At 45.1% G+C, this 20,856-nt stretch overlaps 1 protein-coding gene across 2 annotated transcripts in view; it reads left to right on the plus strand.

Annotated features, from left to right (window-relative positions):
- TIE1 (tyrosine kinase with immunoglobulin like and EGF like domains 1) overlaps positions 1-20,856 on the plus strand; it is a 73,927-nt gene that overhangs the window by 24,657 nt on the left and 28,414 nt on the right. Inside the window, exons 3-13 of one of the 2 annotated variants that reach the window (XM_082264799.1) lie at positions 2,450-2,560; positions 3,387-3,542; positions 3,639-3,770; positions 5,342-5,482; positions 7,239-7,367; positions 10,709-10,854; positions 10,947-11,091; positions 14,793-14,951; positions 15,491-15,628; positions 17,528-17,818; positions 18,973-19,263. In XM_082264799.1, the coding sequence (XP_082120925.1) occupies positions 2,450-2,560; positions 3,387-3,542; positions 3,639-3,770; positions 5,342-5,482; positions 7,239-7,367; positions 10,709-10,854; positions 10,947-11,091; positions 14,793-14,951; positions 15,491-15,628; positions 17,528-17,818; positions 18,973-19,263 (1,839 nt within the window). The remainder of the gene's footprint in view (positions 1-2,449; positions 2,561-3,386; positions 3,543-3,638; positions 3,771-5,341; positions 5,483-7,238; positions 7,368-10,708; positions 10,855-10,946; positions 11,092-14,792; positions 14,952-15,490; positions 15,629-17,527; positions 17,819-18,972; positions 19,264-20,856) is intronic. The other variant, XM_082264800.1, reaches the window with a different exon arrangement.

Below are 20,856 nucleotides of genomic sequence, written 5' to 3' on the forward strand. Positions count from 1 at the left end.
GTCCCAAATAAGGTGACACAAAGTGCAGAAATATATATAATGCTGTGTAATATCCAATGCCAGTGAGCAATCCGCCACCAACTGTAGGTCTGCTTACCAGAAGCCAAAATAAGAAAGGCTTGTCTATTACCGACAGATGGATCAGAGAAGCAGAGCCTAAATGGACCAATGAAGCCTGGATGAACCTGGATATCCACAATAGGATGTAAGGGTAGAATGTATCTCCTAATGCCAACCCTTTGTCTCAAAATCCACGGGTTATTTGTCTCATTTATATTATATATAATTTATATTTATTGATTTTATTCACTTGCATGTTTTTTTTTTATTATCATTTGCTAATTTTATTATTTGGTCATTTTATATATTGAATATTGTGTTTATTCACTTACATGGTTCATCTATTATTTAGCGCAGCTTATATATGTTTTATATATATATATATATATATATATATATATATATATATATATGTAAAAGTAACCACTTTTACAGCACTGGGAAGGACCTAAATCCCATCTCAACCCCCCCTACCCCCACCACTTACCAGGTACATGGTAAGCAGTAGGGACAACTGCTTCCCCAATCTCCTCTGTGACAACTGAAGTTGGAAGTAACTAGGATTTTGTGACTTCCAGACCCCTGATTTCTCCATAAAGAGTCCCTGTCACCTGCCCAAAAACCATAAAGTTCAACAGAAAAGAAAAAGAGAAGAAAAACACCCCATCTCCCCTTGCATGTGCAAATGCAAATGAGCGCATAGGTCGAGCGCGCATACGTAAATGGTGATTGCGCCCACACATGTGAGGTGTTTCTGGGAGCATCGGTGTGAGAGCAATAATTCTAGGGCCCTTAATTAAAGTGATTGTAAGAGTCAGTTCACACTGGGGCGACACGACTCCTTACTACTTCGGGGGCGACTTATGCATTGCCATGCACCACGACTTCGGAGCGGCTTCGGAGCGACTTGCACAGACTTCACATAATGGAAGTCTATGCAAGTCGCTCCGAGGTCGCCCCAAAATAGTACAGGACCCTTTTTCTAAGTCGGAGCGACTTGTGTCGCTCCTATTAGAACGGGTCCTGTAGCGGTCAATGGACCGCGAGGGAGCGCGACTTTTCAGGCTGACAAGTCGTCTGACAAGTCGCGCTAATGTAAACCAAGTCTTAAGGTTTGTTTATTTATTTATTTTTTAAATAACAAACATGTTATAATTAGAGCCGGTTCACACTGGGGTGACCTGTCAGGCGACCTGGTCGCCTGACAGGTCGCCGTAGGTCGCCTGCCATAGAGAAGCTGTGGACCCGTTCTAATAGGAGCGACACAAGTCGCTCCGACTTAGAAAAAGGGTCCGGAGCTTCTTTGGGGTGACCCGGAGCGACCTGCATTGACTTCAATGATATGAAGTCCGTGGTGGCCGCTCCGAAGTCGCGGTGCGAGCTGCGCACCGCGACTTGTGAGGTCGCCCCGGCAAGTCGGATCGCTCTAATGTGAACCGGCTCTTACTGCCTCTGTGCAAGAGTTTTGCACAGAGCAGCCCAGATCCTCCTTTTCTGTCGCTCCTGGCTGCTCCTCTTCTTCGGGTGCCCCCACCGAGAGCCGCTTTCCATGGGGGCACCCATGCGGGCGCGCTCCCTGGTCTTGCTGCTGCGTCCATTGACACAGACAGCAGGACTCGGCCCCGCCCCCCCCCAGCTCCCATGTCACTGGATTTGATTGACGGCCAATGGCTCCTGGTGCTATCAATCTATTCAATGAGGACCCCAGACAGCAGCTGGAGCTGCTGGTCTCATGCTCGTTGCTGGAACGATCAAAGAGGAGGGGATCTGGGGGGCAGGGGAGGCAGAAAAGGTTTTCATCTTAATGCATAGAATGCATTAAGGTGAAAATTATGAGACTTTACAACTCCTTTAATTAACTCTGAATTGATAACCTGTAAAGTCTTTTAATTCATTGTCTCTGGGCAGTTTTAGGCACTGTAGTTTGGTCATTTTACGGGCACAATCAATTGATATGTTTAGTATCTATTCACTCGACACATCCTATTTTATTTTTTTTTTAATTGTGTATTTTATTGGGTTTCTGTGCACTAAAATTAATTTAAGTGTACTTTTTTTTCCTGAAAAATTTCATTTGATAGACAGCTGCACAAATAACATGTGATATATAAAAATTGCCACAGGCACCATTTTATTCTCCAGGGCCTCTGCTTTCAGAAAATATACAATGTTTGCAGGTTTAAAGCAATTTCCTAGCAAAAATGCTGATTTGCTGTTTAATTGTTTTTTTTTTTTTTTTTTTTTTTTTATAAAATGGTGGTGTTTTCAATATGCCTGGTGCTCCAGATTAGCAAAATATCTGACCTCATTGCCATGCCTCCTAATTGTTTGTCAAAAAAATGAGAAGTAAGCCTTATAATACTCAAACTGTTGCTTTTTTTCCCCACAGCTGATCTGACTCCTTTGAGTGTGACGGTAACTGTCAGCATCAACCAAGACGCGCACTTAGAGGCCAAAGTGATAAAGCCTTCAAATGCAGATATAATGTGGAAATATAATGGTAAGGATAAGGGGGGAAAATAATGTGAGTTTATATATTGCCAACTGCCAAGGTTAATGTGGAACCCATAAAAATGTTAGTATTGCTTTGGGCTGATGATGGTAAAAATGGAGTCAGCAATCCCAGCCATTGGTCCTCTGGAGTCAACTCTCCCAATGGTTGATCTTCTGGAGTCAGAACTTCCAACATTTGATCCCCTGGAGTCAGCACTCCCAGTAGTTGGTCCTCCAGAGTAATTATCTTAGTGGTTGAGCCTCTGGAGTCAGCACTCCCAGGTATTGGTCCTCTAAAGTCAGCGCTTCTAAGGGTTGGTCCTTTGAAGTCAATGCTCCCAGTGGTTGGTTTTCTGGAGTAAGCACTGCTAGTGGTTGAGCCTCTGAAGTCAAGTGGTTGGTCCTCCGAAGTCAGCCCTCCTAGCGGTTAGTCCTCTGGAGTCAATGGTCCCAGCGGTAGGTCCTCTAGAGTCAGTACTCCCAATAATTGATCCTCCAGAGTCAGTGCTCCAAACAATTGGACTTCTGAAGTCATTACTCTGAGGTGGTTGGTCCTCTAGAGTCAGTGCTCCCAGTGGTTGGTCCTCTAGAGCCAGTTCTCCCAGTGGTTGGTTCTCTAGAGTCAGTGCTGCCAGTGGTTGGTCCTCTAGAGTCAATGCTCCCAGTGGTTGATCCTCTGGAAGCAGCACTTCCAGTGGTTGGTTCTCCAAAGACAGAGCTCACAGCGGTTAGTCCTCTGGAGTCAGTGCTCCCAGTGATTGATCCTCTAGAGTCAGGCTACAGTCTATGCAGATATAATAATTTGTGCTAACATATTAACACTTCCATTGTAGGAACGTTTTTCCAGACCACCTACAAGAACGAGATCAGTGACATGATCGCTCGGCTTACTCTCCACAATGTGCAGATGAGTCAGGCGGGGGTGTACAGTGGCGGCTTCACAGGAGAAACACCCTTAGCTAACGCCTTCTTCAGGCTCATTGTACGAGGTCAGCAATAGGAACTGTCATTCCTGTGTTTCCTGAGCCCCCTGATTTCTACTTTTCTGATATTCTTTTGCCCTCTTCTTTCCTCTTCCAATGCAGGGTGCCCAGAGAACAAGTGGGGACTATCTTGCCAAAAGGATTGTCTTGAGTGCCTAAATGGTGGTGTGTGTCATGACATCAGTGGAGAGTGTATTTGTGCCCCAGGATTCATGGGACCTCGCTGTGAGAAGGGTAAGTCAAGTTCCCTTCAGAATTAATCAGGGAAATATCATATACCTGAGCCATGAATCCAGAGGGTGGCCTTTTGAACATGAAGCAAAGGCCCCTAAAAGAGCTAATGGATTTTTTGGGCCCCCCAGCTTTCCTAATAGTGATTTGCTTTGTTGCTGTGCCCAGAAAATCACTGACAGATAGACTTTCACTCTGTTAATTTTCTTTTTGCAATCTTATTGACTCAGCTGTCCAGGGAAGAGAGGGGTAGGGGAACCGGATGCCCCCAAACAGTAGATTACCCAGATCCCCCCCAGACGAAGAAAGTATTAAAACATATTTTCCACTACAGTGGTGGTCAACTTAAATATTATAGAGGGCCTTAAGTGCAGCTCCCGACACCCCCCCCCCACCCCCTTCACTGGTGGTCATTGGCAGTGCTGATCAGTGGCAACATTTTAACCAACCCCACACTGCCATTGCTTGTCAGAAGAAGTTCTGTTAACCCCCCGCATTGCTAGGTGGGGGTGGCACTATTAACCCTCCCCCCCTTCCCCCACCTAGCATTGCTGTTTAGTAATAGTGCCATTTATATTTCCTCTTGCATTGCTGGTCAGTCACAATACTGTTAAACCTCATCCCTCAACTTGCATTGCCAGTCAGTTGCAGTGTTGTTAAACCACCAGGGGGTTAGAACCTCATGTCCTCATAGCCCTTCCTTTCATAGTGTCAAAACTGGAACCAGGGGAGGACTGGCAAGGGGGACAGGGGGCAATTGCCCCCCGGGCCGCTCTGCTGCCCCGTAAAAAGGCTTCTGCCACAGACATGCCTAAAGGATTCCTCGTAACGAGAAGTAAAAAGTCCCCACCACTGACCTACTGAGTGCGGGATGAAGACAAGGACAGAGCGCAGGCCTCCCCCCCCCCCCCCCCAGCATGGATGGTGTAAACTGTCTGAGTAGTGGCCGGTTCTTTGCCCCACTGGAGACTCTCCTCCCCTGTTGACTCCCAGACCAAGCTGTCCCAGCTCCCCCCAACCCCCCCTGGTAGCCCGGTCGGGAACCTATATCTGGCCAGTAAGTAGAGAGTACCTAGAGCGGAGCTTCAGCCTGGAATGGGGGTCAGGAGGTGGCCGAGAGGAGGGACGAGTCGCTGCACCATGGGCCTCTGGTTTGTACTTGCTCCCTGGGTCGAAAGTTGCCAGTCTGCCCCTGACTGGAACTGAGGGGGAGTTTCCCAAAAACAGTGTGGGGGGGGGGGGCACAGGCATTATTTAAAAGCAGAGTTGGGTTGTAAGTGCATGCAAAGCCAAAACTTTATTTATTTAGGTGAACAAAGGGCACAAGTGTCCCAAGGGGATACCTGTTCTGGTGACATTGGCCTTGGTGACGTCTCCTTTTACATCCTGCTGTGTCTCTAGGGCAGGAAGTGAACGAAAATCCCCTCCCCCCCCCAGCCAGACTCTATCCAAAACTTAAAATAAAAAGTTTTTGCTTCACATACACTTAAAGTTAGTTACCCCTTGTTTTTGCGGAACCCCAAAATAATGCCGAATGAAGGGAGACATGATGAATGTGTTTCTCTGTTTTTCAGCCTGCAGAGAAGGGAACTTTGGCAGAAACTGTCAGGAGACATGTAAGAGGGATCAGGGCTGTAAGGGACTCACCTTCTGCCTCCCAGACCCCTATGGATGTTCCTGTGGCAGCGGATGGACTGGCAACCATTGTCAAAAAGGTACAGGAGCCATCATGAGCCCCACTTTGTTCAATATAAGATTTTGGTAAAGGAAGACCAATTTTATATAGTTGATGGAAGCTTAAAAAGCCTAAAACAAAGATATAGTGAAATTGTAAATCTGGATTTAAATCCAACTCAAGGATAGACTGTATGGCTGAATTCTTGTGGACACCTGACCATCAAACCTTCCTTTATCGCCAAAAGTATAGAGCTCAGAGTGTTTCCATTGGTTTAATCAGTTTGATTTGGAGGAACTGGAGTGCCCTGCACAGAGCCCTGACCTCAACCCTACTGAATACCTTTGGGATGAATTGGAACTGCAATTGTAAGCCAGGTCTTCTCATCCAATATTAGCACCAGTGGTGTATTTTTCTTTTTTAGCTGCCCTAGGCAAGACTAAAATTGGATGCCCCCCTCCCCCTCTTATGTAAATTTGCCCCACCACTTCCTGTTTAACGGATGTGACTCCCTCCAAAATTGAAGGACTACAAGTCCCAGCAAGAACACCTAAGATCTTACGAGAGGGGGGGGGTGAGAGGGGGGTGGGTAAAGGAGGGTGAGGGAAGATGAGAAAGGGAGAAGGTGGTGGGAGAGAGAGAGAGAGAGGGGGTGATGGGAGAGAGAGAGTGTGTTGGGGGAAAAAGAGAGAGAGGGGGTGATGGGGGGAGAGATAGAGAGGGTGTTGGGAGATAGAGAGAGAGAGAGAGAGAGAGGGGGTGTTGGGGGATAGAGAGAGAGGTTGTTGGGAGATAGAGAGAAAGAGAGGGGGGTGTTGGGAGAGAGTGAGACAGAGATAGGGGGGATGAGAGAGAGAGAGGGGGATGAGAGAGAGAGGGGGGATAAGAAAGAGGGGGGGGATGAGAGAGAGGGGGAGAGAGAGAGGAGGGGGATGAGAGAGAGAGAGAGGAGAGGGTGAAAGAGGAGGATGAGATAGAGAGAGAGAGAGAGATGGATAGGGGGTGAGCGAGGGAGAAGGGGTGAGTGAGAGGGAGAGGGGGTGAGAGAGAAGGAGAGGTGAGAGAGAGGGAAGGGGGTGAGAGAGAGGGAGTGGGGGTGGGAGAGAGAGAGGAGGGTGAGAGAGGGGGTGGGAGAGAGAGAGAGGCAGAATAGAGAGAGAGAGGGTTGTGGGAGAGAGAGAGGAGGGTGGGAGAGAGAGAGGGAGGTGGAAGAGAGAGGGAAAGGGGGTGGGGGGAGAGAGGGAGGGGGGGGTGGGAGAGAGAGGGGGGGTGGCAGAAGGTGTGACGTCCCTGGTTGCTAGACACCAGGCGGCTCTAGCAACCAGTGGCTAATAGAGTCTTAGATTGAGGCGGGGGTGGTTATTTTGCTGCCCCCCTGCAAAGTGCCACCCTAGGCCTGGGCCTTGTCGGCCTAGGCCAAAATACAGCAATGATTACCACCTGACCTCAAATGGACACAAATTTCCACAGACACTCCAAAATCTCATGGAAAGCCTTTCCAGAAAAGTGGAGAATGTCACAGCCACAAAGGAAGAGCAACCCCAAAATAATGGCCATGGTTTGGGAGTGAGACGTTCAACAAGCTCAAAGAAGTATAATGGTCAGCTAACTTTTGGCCATATGGTGTACCTAAAAATAAAAAAAGGGTCCACTTTTAGCTTCCCCAGTGAAAATTTGATCATGCTTTAATTTAGTACAGAGGTGTTTCTAAAGGATGAATTAAAATATGCAAGATTTTAATTTTTTCCAGACTGTCCTGTTTCATACAATGTTATTTGACTCTCATTTACATACAGAGTGCCCTGCAGGAACATATGGGGCGAACTGTGCGCTGAAATGCGAGTGTGAAAGTGGAGGCTCCTGTAATAGGTTTAGCGGCTGTGTCTGCTCCAACGGCTACCATGGACAGCACTGTGAGAAGTCAGGTAAAACTTCCAATCACTGCGTGAAGATACAAGTGTGATGTCCAGGCACCCAAGTGTCATTGTGTCATTGTTCTGGATCCCCAAGTGTCAATGTGTCATTGTTCTGGATCCCCAAGTATCAGTGTGTCATTGTTCTGGATCCCCAAGTGTCAGTGTGTCATTATTCTGGGAACCCCAATTTTAATGTGTCGGTTTTCTGGGACCCTCAAGTGTGTCATTATTATAGACCCCAAGTGTCAGAGTGCCATTGTTCTGGACCCCCAAGTGTCAGTGTGTCATTATTCTGGACTCCTAAGTGTCATTGTGTCATTGTTCTGGGACCCTCAAGTGTCATTGTGTCATTGTTCTGGGAACCCCAATTTTAATGTGTCAGTTTTCTGGGACCCTCAAGTGTGTCATTATTATAGACCCCAAAGTGTCAGTGTGCCATTGTTCTGGACCCCCAAGTGTCAGTGTGTCATTATTCTGGACTCCTAAGTGTCATTGTGTCATTGTTCTGGGACCCTCAAGTGTCATTGTGTCATTGTGTCATTGTTCTGAGTTCCTCAAATGTTAGTATGTCTTTGTTCTGGGACCCTCAAGAGTCAGCGTATCATTGTTCTGGGACCCCCAAGTGTCATTGTGTAATTGTTTTCAGACCCCCAAATTTTAATGTGTCATTTTCTGGAACCCTCAAGTGTGTCATTGTTCTGAACCCCCAAGTGTCAGTGTGTCATTGTTCTGGGATCCCCAAGTGTCATGATGTCTTTGTTCTGGGACCCTCAAGTGTCAGTGTGTCATTGTTCTGGGCCCCCGAAGTGTCAGTGTGTCACTGTTCTGGGACCCTCAAGTGTCATTATAACTTTGTTCTAGACCCCCAAGTGTATCATTGTTTTAGGACCCTCAAGTGTCAGAGTGTCATTGTTTTGGGATCCCCAAGCGTCAGTGTTTCATTGTTCTGGAATCCCCAAATGACCGTGTATAATTGTTCTGGACCCCAAGTGTCAGTATGGTATTGTTCTGGATCCCTAAGTGTCAGTGTTATAATTCTGGACCCCAAGTGTCAGTATGTAATTGTTCTCGACCCCCAAGTGTCAGTGTTTCATTGTTCTGGGATCCCCAAATGTCCGTGTATAATTATTCTGGACCCCTAGTGTCAGTATGGTATTGTTCTAGACCCCCAAGTGTCAATGTATCATTTTTCTAGGGCACCCAAGTAAGTGTGCCATTGTTCTAGGACCCCCAAGTGTCAGTGTATAATTATTCAGGACCCCCAAGTGTCAGAGTGTCATTGTTCTGGGATCCCCAAGCGTCAGTGTTTCATTGTTCTGGAATCCCCAAATGTCCGTGTATAATTGTTCTGGATCCCTAGTGTCAGTAAGGTATTGTTCTGGATCCCTAAGTGTCAGTGTTATAATTCTGGACCCCCAAGTGTCAGTATGTAATTGTTCTCGACCCCCAAGTGTCAGTGTGTCATTGTTCTGGGGTCCCCAAGTGTCAGTGTATCTTTGTTCTAGACCCCTATGTGTCAGTGTATCATTGTTCTAGACCCCTAGGTGTCAGTGCATCATTGTATGAAAGTGATACATACTGTATGTATAACTGCAAAGATATACATGTGCAAATAATAAAATTCCTTAATAAATCGCAGTGAGAAAAATATGCATCCAATAAGAACTCGACAATAAATAAATAAAGTCCATTAGAAGTGTAAAAAAAAGTAAAAAAGCAAAAAAAAAAAAATCTTTACATTCTAATACAGAAGACACCGAAGTGATTAAAGAAAGGAAGTCTATGATAGCATTCCAACTCATGAGCGGTGCGCCCCATCCAAAAGAAACACATATTTCAGCTTCTTACCAGATCAGGTTGACCCCTATATCAACAGACGGTTAAACAGTGCTCAGATGGTAAAGGTCTTTCATAAACCAGAGTTTTTCCTCCTCCAAGCCAGTAAGGGATATGGAGTCACAATTTCTCAGAAGTAAGACATCACAGCAATCTCATAGTGTAAAACTATATAGTCCTTTTTATTAAAAGATAAAGAATGCGCACTCATAATGTGAAAGTAGCTGAGGGGCTTCACTGGCATGTAGCGTGGTATGGCGTTTCTATGGGCTAAACAGATCGGACAACAGCCGTCAATCAATCCCCATGTGTAATGATAGGCCCCACCCTATATGTTTCGTCACCAAACCCTGCTCAAACCGAACCCTGGGCAGCTCTGCTCATCACTAATGGCGTACATTGTACAAGAGTACTTCATTTACTCCAGAGATAAAACTATAATTCTACCACTTTACAAAACTCTAGTTTGGCCACATCTTAAAGCGGAGTTCCACCCAAAAGTGGAACTTCCGTTTTAGGTACTAATAACCACCAGACATGCCACATTTGGCATGTAATTATTTTTGGGGGGGAGCGGGTACCTAGTTTTGACAGGTACCCGCTCCCACTTCCGTTCAGAGCGCCGCGGCGCCCTGAACGGAAGTTCTCCTCTCCCCCTCCCTCCCTGCAATCTTCTGGGACGTGTCAGAGGTCCCAGAAGATTGCCGGCCAATCAAGACGCGCAGCGCCACTCGCGCATGCGCAGTGGGTACCCGGCTGTGAAGCCGCAAATTGTCACAGCCGGGTGCCCACACCAGTGATGCCGGCGCCGCCGAGACCAGAGGGAAGAAGATCGAGGCTTCGGGTGGCCGCATCGCTGGACCATTTGACAGGTGAGTGAAAAGGCTGGAACTCCGCTTTAAGTATGCCATCCAGTTCTGGTCACCAATCCTTAGGAAGGATGCGCTGGAACTGGAGAGAGTCAAGAGAAGGGCAACAAAGCCAATAAGGGGAGTGGAGGATCTCAGTTCTGAGGAATGACTACAAACATTAAACTTATTCTCTCTGGAGAAGAGACGCTTGAGAGGAGATATGATAGCAATATACAAATACCTCAGTGGTGATCCCAGCATAGGAAGAAAATTACTTAGCTTCAGGGAGCTTGACAAGACACGTGGACAGTCCCTTAAATTAGAAGAGAAGCAGTTTAACCTTAAACTGCGTAGGGGATTCTTCACTGATAGAGTGGTAAGGATGTGGAATTCCCTTCTCTAATCAGTGGTATCAGCAGGGAGTATCAATAGTTAAAAAAAAACTCTTAGATGGGCATCTTAGTGAGTGCAATATACAGGGATATGGGAAATTATATTGATTTAAACATACACACACACACACACACACACACACACACACAGGTTGAACTGGATGGACTGGTGTCTTTATTTACCCTTACCAACTATGTAATTAATAATAAAAACTATATAATAATAGTTTCATATTAAAGTTATTATTTTGTTTTGTCTCCTTGGCCGCAGATCATCATCCTCAAATCGTCAATCTTCCATCTCAGGTGGAGTTCAACCTGGATTCCCCAGCAGTGCTGACATGTGCTGCATCTGGGAACCCCCAGCCTGTCCTGGGGAGTATAGTATTGCGGAGACCTGATGGTTCGGTCATCATGGTAAGCCATGGGCCAGGTATTCTTTGATTACATTAATTTAAATCGGTTGTTTCCAACTGATTCCAATCTCTCTCCCTCTCTCTCTCACACAGGCCAGCAATGCTCTCCTCGATGCAGAACGCAGCACTTGTACTTTCACCGTGCCCACCATGACTCTGAATGACAATGGATTATGGGAGTGTCGTGTGTCTACTAGCGGTGGGCAGGACAATCGTAAATTTCGTGTACTGGTCAAAGGTGAGACAATTCAATCTTCCTGTAGGTCGGTGACATTAAAAGCCTGACATTAAAATAAATTGCTTGGAAAATAGGATACATAGCACTGGAACATTTCTCTATATATTTATCCTGTATTATTGTTATCATCATCCAATAGTATGGCGGTGGTGCAGAGAACCTGAATATTGGGCTGGCAGCTTCTGGGCACTAAAAGGTATCCACATTTGGGTTGTGATAAAGATGAGTGAAGCTAGAATTGAAGCACATCAAGATATTCCAATCCAAATTCAAGTTTATTCCATTGACAAGCTGGTTTATAAAGCCAACTTATTTCAGAGGCTGTAACTTCTTCATCGGGATATTAAAATTTTGTGGATTTGCATATCATCCATCAGCATCCTTTTCAAGCAGTTTAAAATAATTGAACATTGTATTATCATATCTTACTTACCATTGATTTGTAGATATTTTCACTATGTACAGTGCATTGCGAAAGTATTCGCCCCCCCTTGAACTTTTCTACCTTTTGCCACATTTCAGGCTTCAAACATAAAGATATAAAACTGTAATTTTTTGGGAAGAATCAACAACAAGTGGGACACAATCATGAAGTTGAACAAAATTTATTGGATATTTCAAACTTTTTTAACAAATAAAAAACTGAAAAATTGGGCGTGCAGAATTATTCAGCCCCCTTAAGTTAATACTTTGTAGCGCCACCTTTCGCTGCTATTACAGATGTAAGTCGCTTGGGGTATGTCTCTATCAGTTTTGCACATCGAGATACTGAAACATTTTCCCATTCCTCCTTGCAAAACAGCTCGAGCTCAGTGAGGTTGGATGGAGAGCGTTTGTGAACAGCAGTTTTCAGTTCTTTCCACAGATTCTGGATTGGATTCAGGTCTGGACTTTGACTTGGCCATTCTAAAACCTGGATATGTTTATTTGTGAACCATTCCATTGTAGATTTTGCTTTATGTTTTGGATCATTGTCTTGTTGGAAGACAAATCTCCGTCCCAGTCTCAGGTCTTTTGCAGACTCCATCAGGTTTTCTTCCAGAATGGTCCTGTATTTGGCTCCATCCATCTTCCCATCAATTTTAACCATCTTCCCTGTCCCTGCTGAAGAAAAGCAGGCCCAAACCATAATGCTGCCACCACCATGTTTGACAGTGGGGATGGTGTGTTCAGGGTGATGAGCTGTGTTGCTTTTACGCCAAACATAACGTTTTGCATTGTTGCCAAAAAGTTTGATTTTGGTTTCATCTGACCAGAGCACCTTCTTCCACATGTTTGGTGTCTCCCAGGTGGCTGCATCTCTGATCAGTCTTCTCCTTGTATGAGCTGAAAGTTTAGAGGGACGGCCAGGTCTTCTTCGTAGATTTGCAGTGGTCTGATACTCCTTCCATTTCAATATTATCGCTTGCACAGTGCTCCTTGGGATGTTTAAAGCTTGGGAAATCTTTTTGTATCCAAATCCGGCTTTAAACTTCTCCACAACAGTATTTCAGGCCTGCCTGGTGTGTTCCTTGTTCTTCATGATGCTCTCTGCGCTTTAAACGGACCTCTGAGACTATCACAGTGCAGGTGCATTTATACGGAGACTTGATTACACACAGGTGGATTCTATTTATCATCATTAGTCATTTAGGTCAACATTGGATCATTCAGAGATCCTCACTGAACTTCTGGAGAGAGTTTGCTGCACTGAAAGTAAAGGGGCTGAATAATTTTGCACGCCCAATTTTTTCAGTTTTTTATTTGTTAACAAAGTTTGAAATATCCAATAAATTTCGTTCCACATCATGATTGTGTCCCACTTGTTGTTGATTCTTCACAAAAATTTACAGTTTTATATCTTTATGTTTGAAGCCTGAAATGTGGCAAAAGGTCGAAAAGTTCAAGGGGGCGAATACTTTCGCAATGCACTGTATGGTCAGGGTCAGGCTGAGAGACCAGTAGCTATAGCAGGCCAACAGGAAGAGTACACGGGCAGGTCCCCCTGGTATATGATTGGCTCACCTGAGGCACGGAGTCTAATCACTAACTGGTGTTCACCAGAGCTCCTGATGGTGGAGAAGGGTTTTGCTGCATGTTAGTACCAGGTCGCAGTCCTCAGGATCGCCCAACCAGGAGGTGAGCAAGCTGGGGTCCAGTAACATATATAACAGGTAAAGATCAAGCAGAAGTGTAGTCAATAAACAGACCAAAGGTTGGTATTGAGTGATTGCAGGCTGGGATCAAGCAGAAGCATAGTTAAGAAACAAGTCGAAGGTCAGTAACAAATGGTAGTGAAGATACGGACACCAGCAGGAGAGAAAAGAGTGAGATATTGGCTGGAGAGAGCACAATAATCTGACCAATAGGAAGTGCAAAGGCCTGTCTTTATTAGGAAGTTCATGGGAAGAGCAGAGTTCAGGGTTCAAGACAAACATCAGGCAAGGTAAGGTTGTCAAACTTTCTAAACAAAGGGCCAGCTTAATGGAAGTAGAAAATGCCTCAGAATCAGTGACCACCAAGGCTTGGTGATCAGGGGGAGTAAAAAAATTACAAAGCACTTGTGGTCAGGCACAGATTGCTTCTTATTATGGGGTCACATGATTAGAATGTGTCTAAAGTCCAATCTTTTTATTTTTTATTTTTATTTTTTTTTAGTTTGGATTATTTATTCTTTGTTCCCCTTGGGAAGATACACCCTCTCTATTTATTCTGGTGGCCATTGTCTCATGGACTGAAAGTGAGGAGAAATCCAAAATTTTGAGTTGACACCAGAACACGAGATAGGAGGAAACCTTGCAAATGGAGACATCTGTTCCAGTGTCCAACTGTCAAAGTGGGGATGTCCCTTCTCTTTGGAGAGATGTATTCCTACTTCCTGTTTTATCTAGAAAAGAAGAAGTGTAGTGAAATCTCTCCTCTGGGACCATAGGTGTGCGTAGCCTATTGCATTAGGGTGTGCACCCCAAAGCTCAAACACAGAGCAACAGAGGCAGTAGCTAGGGGTGTACACATGTCATGGATGTGATGCTATGCTTCGCAGCCATGGCAGAAATTAAAGAGTGCAAAGCACATGTGAACAAGTCCTTCATTTGTTTAATTTTTTTTATATATATTTTTTTTACTTTTTTTTGTTTTTATTTTTTACATTTTTTACCGGCCCTTTTAGGGTCTTTGCTAAAATATAAGGGTTCTAAACAGACCCCCCCTGATGCCTTATATTTAGGACTGAGAAAGTGACTGAGGACAGGATGGGGGAGAAGATGCTAGAACTGATCCTCCTGCAGTGCAGGGAGGGAGAGGAGGAGAAGCCGTCAGCGCTGCAGGGGGGAGGAACAAGAGGATCGGTATCTTGCAATAAGGCAACACAGTCGGTCCTCCTTCCCGGTAGGTGCCCCCCTTTGAACACAAGGACATGGGCTCAGTTTAAGAAGGCATTCTGTATTGCCTTATAATCAGCTCTGGTGTATGGGGTAATTAGGGTATGCCCAGGCACATCCGGCACACCCCCTGCGCACGTCTATGTCTGGGACATAAAAAAATTCTCACTGGGGTTTTAAACCTTATCTGCTCTATCCAAAATTCAAATGAAAAGTTTTCTCTTTAGATAAACTTTTTCAGGACACCTAACAATACATGTGAGTGTGACCAGCCACTGCACATTTCCTATAATAGTACATTGTATATATTTATTATATTGATAGTTCTTTTTCTGTCTGCAGTGCCACCGACCCCTTTGGAACCACCACGTCTACTGAAGAGGCGTAGCAGAGCGCTCATCCTGGAGCCAATTCCTCATTTTTCCGGAGATGGACCCATATCATCCATCAAGCTCCTATATCAACCGAACGGCATGAAATCTGACTGGTCCAGCATAATAGGTGAAATAATACTGTACATTTCATTCTAAGTTGTTGCCAGGAGACATTAAGGCCCACCAGAAGAGATCATGTAAGCTGATGACTGTCACCTGAAGGCTGAGGGCCTAAACCTTCAGTCTACAGATGAGAGTGTAGCCTGAAGATGGCAGCATGCCTCTGTTTAATACTGCAATTGTTAGATTAGATACAATTACAGTATTAAAAAATACATGCTTTTTTTTTTTCAGTTGTCAACCTGTAATAACAAACTGAGGAGTTTTTTTTTTTTTTTTAAAACGACCAACCGAAAAAGCCTTGTATGAGTTATATATGCAAATTAGTCATTGCGAACGCTGCTACTGTTAAATTTGGCACATCTGGGCATTACTGATCTCTGGTCACAAAATGGTCAATATGTTTGGATATTTTTGAAGCTGCTTGCAATTGCCTGCAAACTGCATCTTAAGGCCAGTATGACTGTATTTTCCACCAACTTTGCATCTAGATAAAAAAATGTGTTCTATCTACTAACATCTTAATATTGCTATCTCTGTTTACAGTGGAGCAAATGGACAACATTACCCTTCCAAACCTAAAGCCAGTCACTGCTTACCAGGTGCGCTACCAGCTGAGTCGGCCAGGCCCAGGTGGTGAAGGACCCCTGGGACCAATTGCTGTTCTGGAAACAGACTGCATAGGTATATATTTTGTGTTAAAAGATTTTTAAATGATTTGATTGGTGTGGTGATGCAATGAGAAGTTTCTTTAATGACCAATGAAGGAACAGGGGAAACAGGGGTTGAAGGAACAACTGGCCTGACTCCTGGAGGGAGGGACCCTACGGAGTAATTAGTGAGAAGTATTAAATGCAATCCCCTACTTTTCCCCTGTAATCCTCAGCCATTATTGAAAATACGTTTATAGTGCAGACAGATAGATGCTTATATGGGCCTATGTGTAGGATTACAATAAGCAAAGATATGCTGGTAGACGTTTTGGTTCATGTCTTTTTGAACATAAGATTACTGTAAAGTGTCTGTTAAGGTGTATATGTATTTTGCTTTTACTACTTTTCTAGTTTTATCTACAATTCAGATATAATTGCACAATTATATCTGATTTTTGCTCTAAGAGAAGAAATAAGGCTTTAGCATGTAGACCAGGAGTCTTCAAACTTTCTAAAAAAAAAAGGGCCAGAGTACTGTCCTTCAGACTTTAGGGGGCAGACTGTGGTCAGCAGGAGTAGAAAATGCCCCAGCGTCAATGGGATTAAACTAATAGTGTTTGTGGTCAGCAGGAGGAATGGTGCTCCAACATTGGTATCGGTGGGAGGAATAGTACCCATCATTGGTATCAGTGGGAGAAATAGTACCCCATCATTGGTGTCAGTGGGAGGAATAGTACCCCATCATTGGCATTAGTGGGAGGAATAATGCCTAACTGGCTATGTCATTTCAGTGAGAAGAATTATGCTCCATCATTGGTGTTGGTGGAGGAATAGTGCCCCATTGTTGGTGTCAGTAGGAGGAATAGGGACTAATTGGTTATATCAGATGCTGGAGAACTTGAATGTTATACTGACATACTGGTTCTCCGCCATCTGACAGCACCTAAAGGGCCCTATCGTTTGACTCTTGGTTGCAGGTCAGCTGCTAGAATACAGGGAATCTTTAAAAGCAACTGTGATGGTGGATATGGTGGATATATCCACCATCACAGTTGCTAATAAAGTTTCCCTGTATTCTTGCCCTGATGAAAGGCAGGCACTTCCCCCAAAACACTTTGGCTTTACTCACTAAATGTGAACTGTGAATTTCAGTACACTTGTTAAACCAGAACCTCAGGTGTGACAAACCTGTATAATGAGTACACCTCCACACCTATCCAAATGACCTCATACTAGTTCCTTGTAGTGCGTTCTTCAATTCAAAAGAGCGCCACAAGAATTTAACAGTACAGAAACAGTTTACTAGTTTCAAATTTCATAAAAAGTGTTGACAGGTTTCGGTGGGGAATGACCCTTTCATCAGGGTTAAAAGTACAATAAAAAAAAAATGTAATATTGTATATACTTTAATCGGCTAGAAAACTAAGACATATATAAAGCAAAATTTCTCAAATTGATACCTTAAAATATATAAACATTATATAGGTCTTAAGCAGTGGTCTCCAAAGTGCTTCCTGCGGGCCAAATGAGGCAATTTACTTGCCTTTTTCTGGCCCTTGGGGTAGATAGTGTGTCCCTAAACCTATCCAAGTTTATCTTGCAGAGCACCTTTCTATTGTTACCAAAGAGGCAGCAACTGGAACCGTAATAGGGCTAATCTACACAGTACCTTCAATGGCTATAAACCCCCTTTGAAGGACAACAGAGATACTAGTCCCTACACTGTCATCCACACACACTTTGGATTCCCAATTTATTTATGGTCATGGCATGCTAAAGAGCTGACAGTATAGTTGAAAGATTCCTATACCCAACAGAGATGGTCTAAGACAGTTGGGCAGTGTTCCACCTCCCCAACTCTCTATCAGGTTAATTTTAAAAGCTGATCCCGGTTTCTCATTCATATTTATTTATTTATTTATTCCACAAGAACCTACTGTGAAACCGGAAATAAAAAGTTACTCCAAGGAAGACCGACATACGATATACATTAATTGGCAGCTGCCTTCATACAGTATTGTTGGGAATGGTTTCCTGGTCAGGGTTTACCATCTTTCAAACCAGCTTTTTCGAGAAGAGAATGTGACGTCCATGGATATTTTGTCTGCAAAGATCTACGGTCTCAGCTCCAACATAGAGTACATCTTCAGAGTCTTAATTTACCACTGCACCAGCCTGGGGCCTCCTTCTGATCCCTACTACGTTACTCTCAATAGCAAGGGTGAGTCCATCTAATAACCTCTACTTATTAGTATATGACAGACCTGCATGAATTATAAAATGTTGTGCGCTAACGTTTGAAGTGCTAGTTATTTTCCACTTTGGGATATATGTAACAAATTCTAAACAGGTTCAGGACAAGGGGTGGGCATGAGGGGCGGCTACCCTGGGTACTGTGGTATGATGTTAGTTGAGGGGGGGGGGCCTTGAGGAGATTGGGAATGAGGAAATTTGTGTTGGGAGGGGTACTTTGAAGGTTGACAAGGGGTAAGAATTCTAGGAGGGGAAATTTGGGGGGTGTGCTAGGAGAGGTGATTTAGGGGGATTTGGGAGGGGGAGGGAGAAGAACATTTGTGCTAGGAGGGGGGTTTGTGTTAGAAGAGGTGAATTGTGCTAATAGGGGAGTTTTCTTTTTTTTTAGGGGGGGGGGGGGGATTTGTGCTAGTAGGGATGACTTGGGGGGGGGGGTATTTATGCTAGGAGGGGAAATGTTTTTTGGGTGGGGGGGATTTATTCTAGGAGGGGGAATTGAGTTGGAATATGTGCTGGGAGGGGGGATTTGGAGTTGGGCTGTACTCAGAGGGGAAATTTGAGGGATATAGGATTAGTGCTCGGAAGGGTGATTTTTTTTTTTGGGGGGGGGGGGGACATTTGTGCTGGGGGGATTTGGTGGATGGGGGGGAAGATTTGTGTTGGAAGGGGGTATTTCAGCAAGGGGGCGGATTTGTACTTGGAAGAGGGGGGATTAGGGGGTAAGCATGCAGCTTTTTTTTTTTGGGGGGGGGGGACTTTTTGCTGACACATAATGAGGGGGGGGCACAGTTTGGCATGTTCACCCTGGGCTCTAGATGACCCCATCCCAGAACTGATTCTAAGCCAACGTGTGAGCGAAAAACCATATTTAACGCAAGGCATTTCAGAAAGTGAAAGAAACAATGTAGCAAGGAATGCAAAGTATTGTCGCTACCACTTGATGAGTTAATGGGTTGCATTCTCTCAAATTACCCTTCAGCAAAAAATGGATTTCTGTACTCAATAGGTGACAAAATACAATTTAGAATCTAATTCTGGTTTCAAAATGAAATCATGCACATCAGAATTGCTGCTCTCTTTTGGAACTTACAACTTACAACCCTAAATCGCCTGTGTCCGCAGGTCCATCACCCCCGAAGGATGTCCATGTTAACCCTCTTTCTCGACATAGCATGAAAGTGATCTGGTCTCCTCCTGATGATCCTAACGGTGGCATCATTAAGTATACGGTTGAGAGCCGGAGGTTTGGAGTCCTGGAGGGGCAGCAATGGACCGATACAGAGGGCCACAACCAGACTTGGTACATTATTAAAGGCCTGAACAGCAGCACTTCCTACCAAATCCGGGTGCGGGCAAACTCCAGAGTCCCCGGAGAATGGAGCCAAACTGTAATAGCTTCAACATTCAGCGAGGGTACATTTTTTTATTTTATCTTTCTTTTCATGATGGCTATTGGGTTTACCCATTGGAGGCCCTAGATATCGTGGAACTTGACTAGACATCAAGATAAATGATCCAAAGCAGCAGAGAAGGAATTCAAAGTTTCCAAGAACATTGAATACTAGGAACATGGAAAATCCATCACGATGTAGCAGCTTTGCCTTTCTGTAGCAAAGTCACATCAGTATCTGTAAAATGATGGTGTTATGGGCTAAAGCAGGTATGTCCAACCTGCGGCCCGGGGGCCGCATGCGGCCCAGAACCGCAGGCAATGCGGCCCACTGCCCCCTGACTATATTTTTATTTTTTTTGCTGGGGAGGAAGCAGGGGTGGACTGACCATTCGGGGATTAGGGCACTGCCCGAGGGCCCAGGGTCAGTGGGGGGCCCCATGAGAGGCTACACACTACAGAAAGAAGCCAGGAGCTTCCATGCAGGCTATGCTGTGGTAGATATTTAAATGCCCACTTTATGTGGCTGAGCTGCAATTTGTAGGTGGGGCTTTGTGTGGCTTGAGTGTGGACACAGGGGGCCCCATGATCTCTGATTGCCCGGGGGCCCCATGAGTTGTCAGTCCACCCCTGGGAGGAAGGAAGTCGGGTCGGGGACAGGGCCACAGTGGCTTCCAACTAACTGTAGGCAGAGGCTGCCTCGGAAGGGATCATCCTCTAGTTGTGTTAAATTAGTGCTGGGGGGGGGGGGGCGGCAGCGCGGGAAGGGCGCGGCGGCGTTTTATTACTTATATACCTTAACTATAGTATATATTTTATATGCGGCCCAAGAAATTTTCTCTACACTCGAGGAAGGAAGTCGGGTCGGGAACAGGGCCACAGTGGCTTCCAACTAACTGTAGGCAGAGGCTGCCTCGGAAGGGATCATCCTCTAGTAGTGCTGGGGGGGGGGGGGGCGGCAGCGCGGGAAGGGCGCGGCGGCGTTTTATTACTTATATACCTTAACTATAGTATATATTTTATATGCGGCCCAAGAAATTTTCTCTACACTCAATCAGGGGTGGACTGACAACTCATGGGGCCCCCGGGCAATCAGAGATCATGGGGCCCCCTGTGTCCACACTCAAGCCACACAAAGCCCCACCTACAAATTGCAGCTCAGCCACATAGAGTGGGCATTTAAATATCTACCACAGCATAGTCTGCATGTATGGAAGTTCCTGGCTTCTTTCTGTAGTGTGTAGCCTCTCATGGGGCCCCCTACTGACCCTGGGCCCTCGGGCAGTGTCCTAATCCCCGAATGGTCAGTCCGCCCCTGCACTCAATGTGGCCCAGAGAAGCCAAAAGGTTGGACACCCATGGGCTAAAGGCAAACCAAAGAAAAGGTCTATTAGATACAATAAAGTACAGCACTGTAAGAGGCTCTCTCAGCTCTCGTTAATGGCCTCCTCTTTATAAAATGTCATGTTTGTGGAATAAATTAAAACCCCTACATTTCATCTGTGTTTTACCATCCAAAGGATTTTACTTCAGTCCATTAAGTCCTCAGACTTGGAAAGCCCTGCCAGAACGCAGAGCCTCCAGGTTGGTGACCTCACTTTTCTCCGCTGCAGTCA

This window comes from Pelophylax lessonae (assembly GCF_965119305.1).
Source record: "Pelophylax lessonae genome assembly, chromosome: 8".
Lineage (NCBI taxonomy): Eukaryota > Metazoa > Chordata > Amphibia > Anura > Ranidae > Pelophylax > Pelophylax lessonae.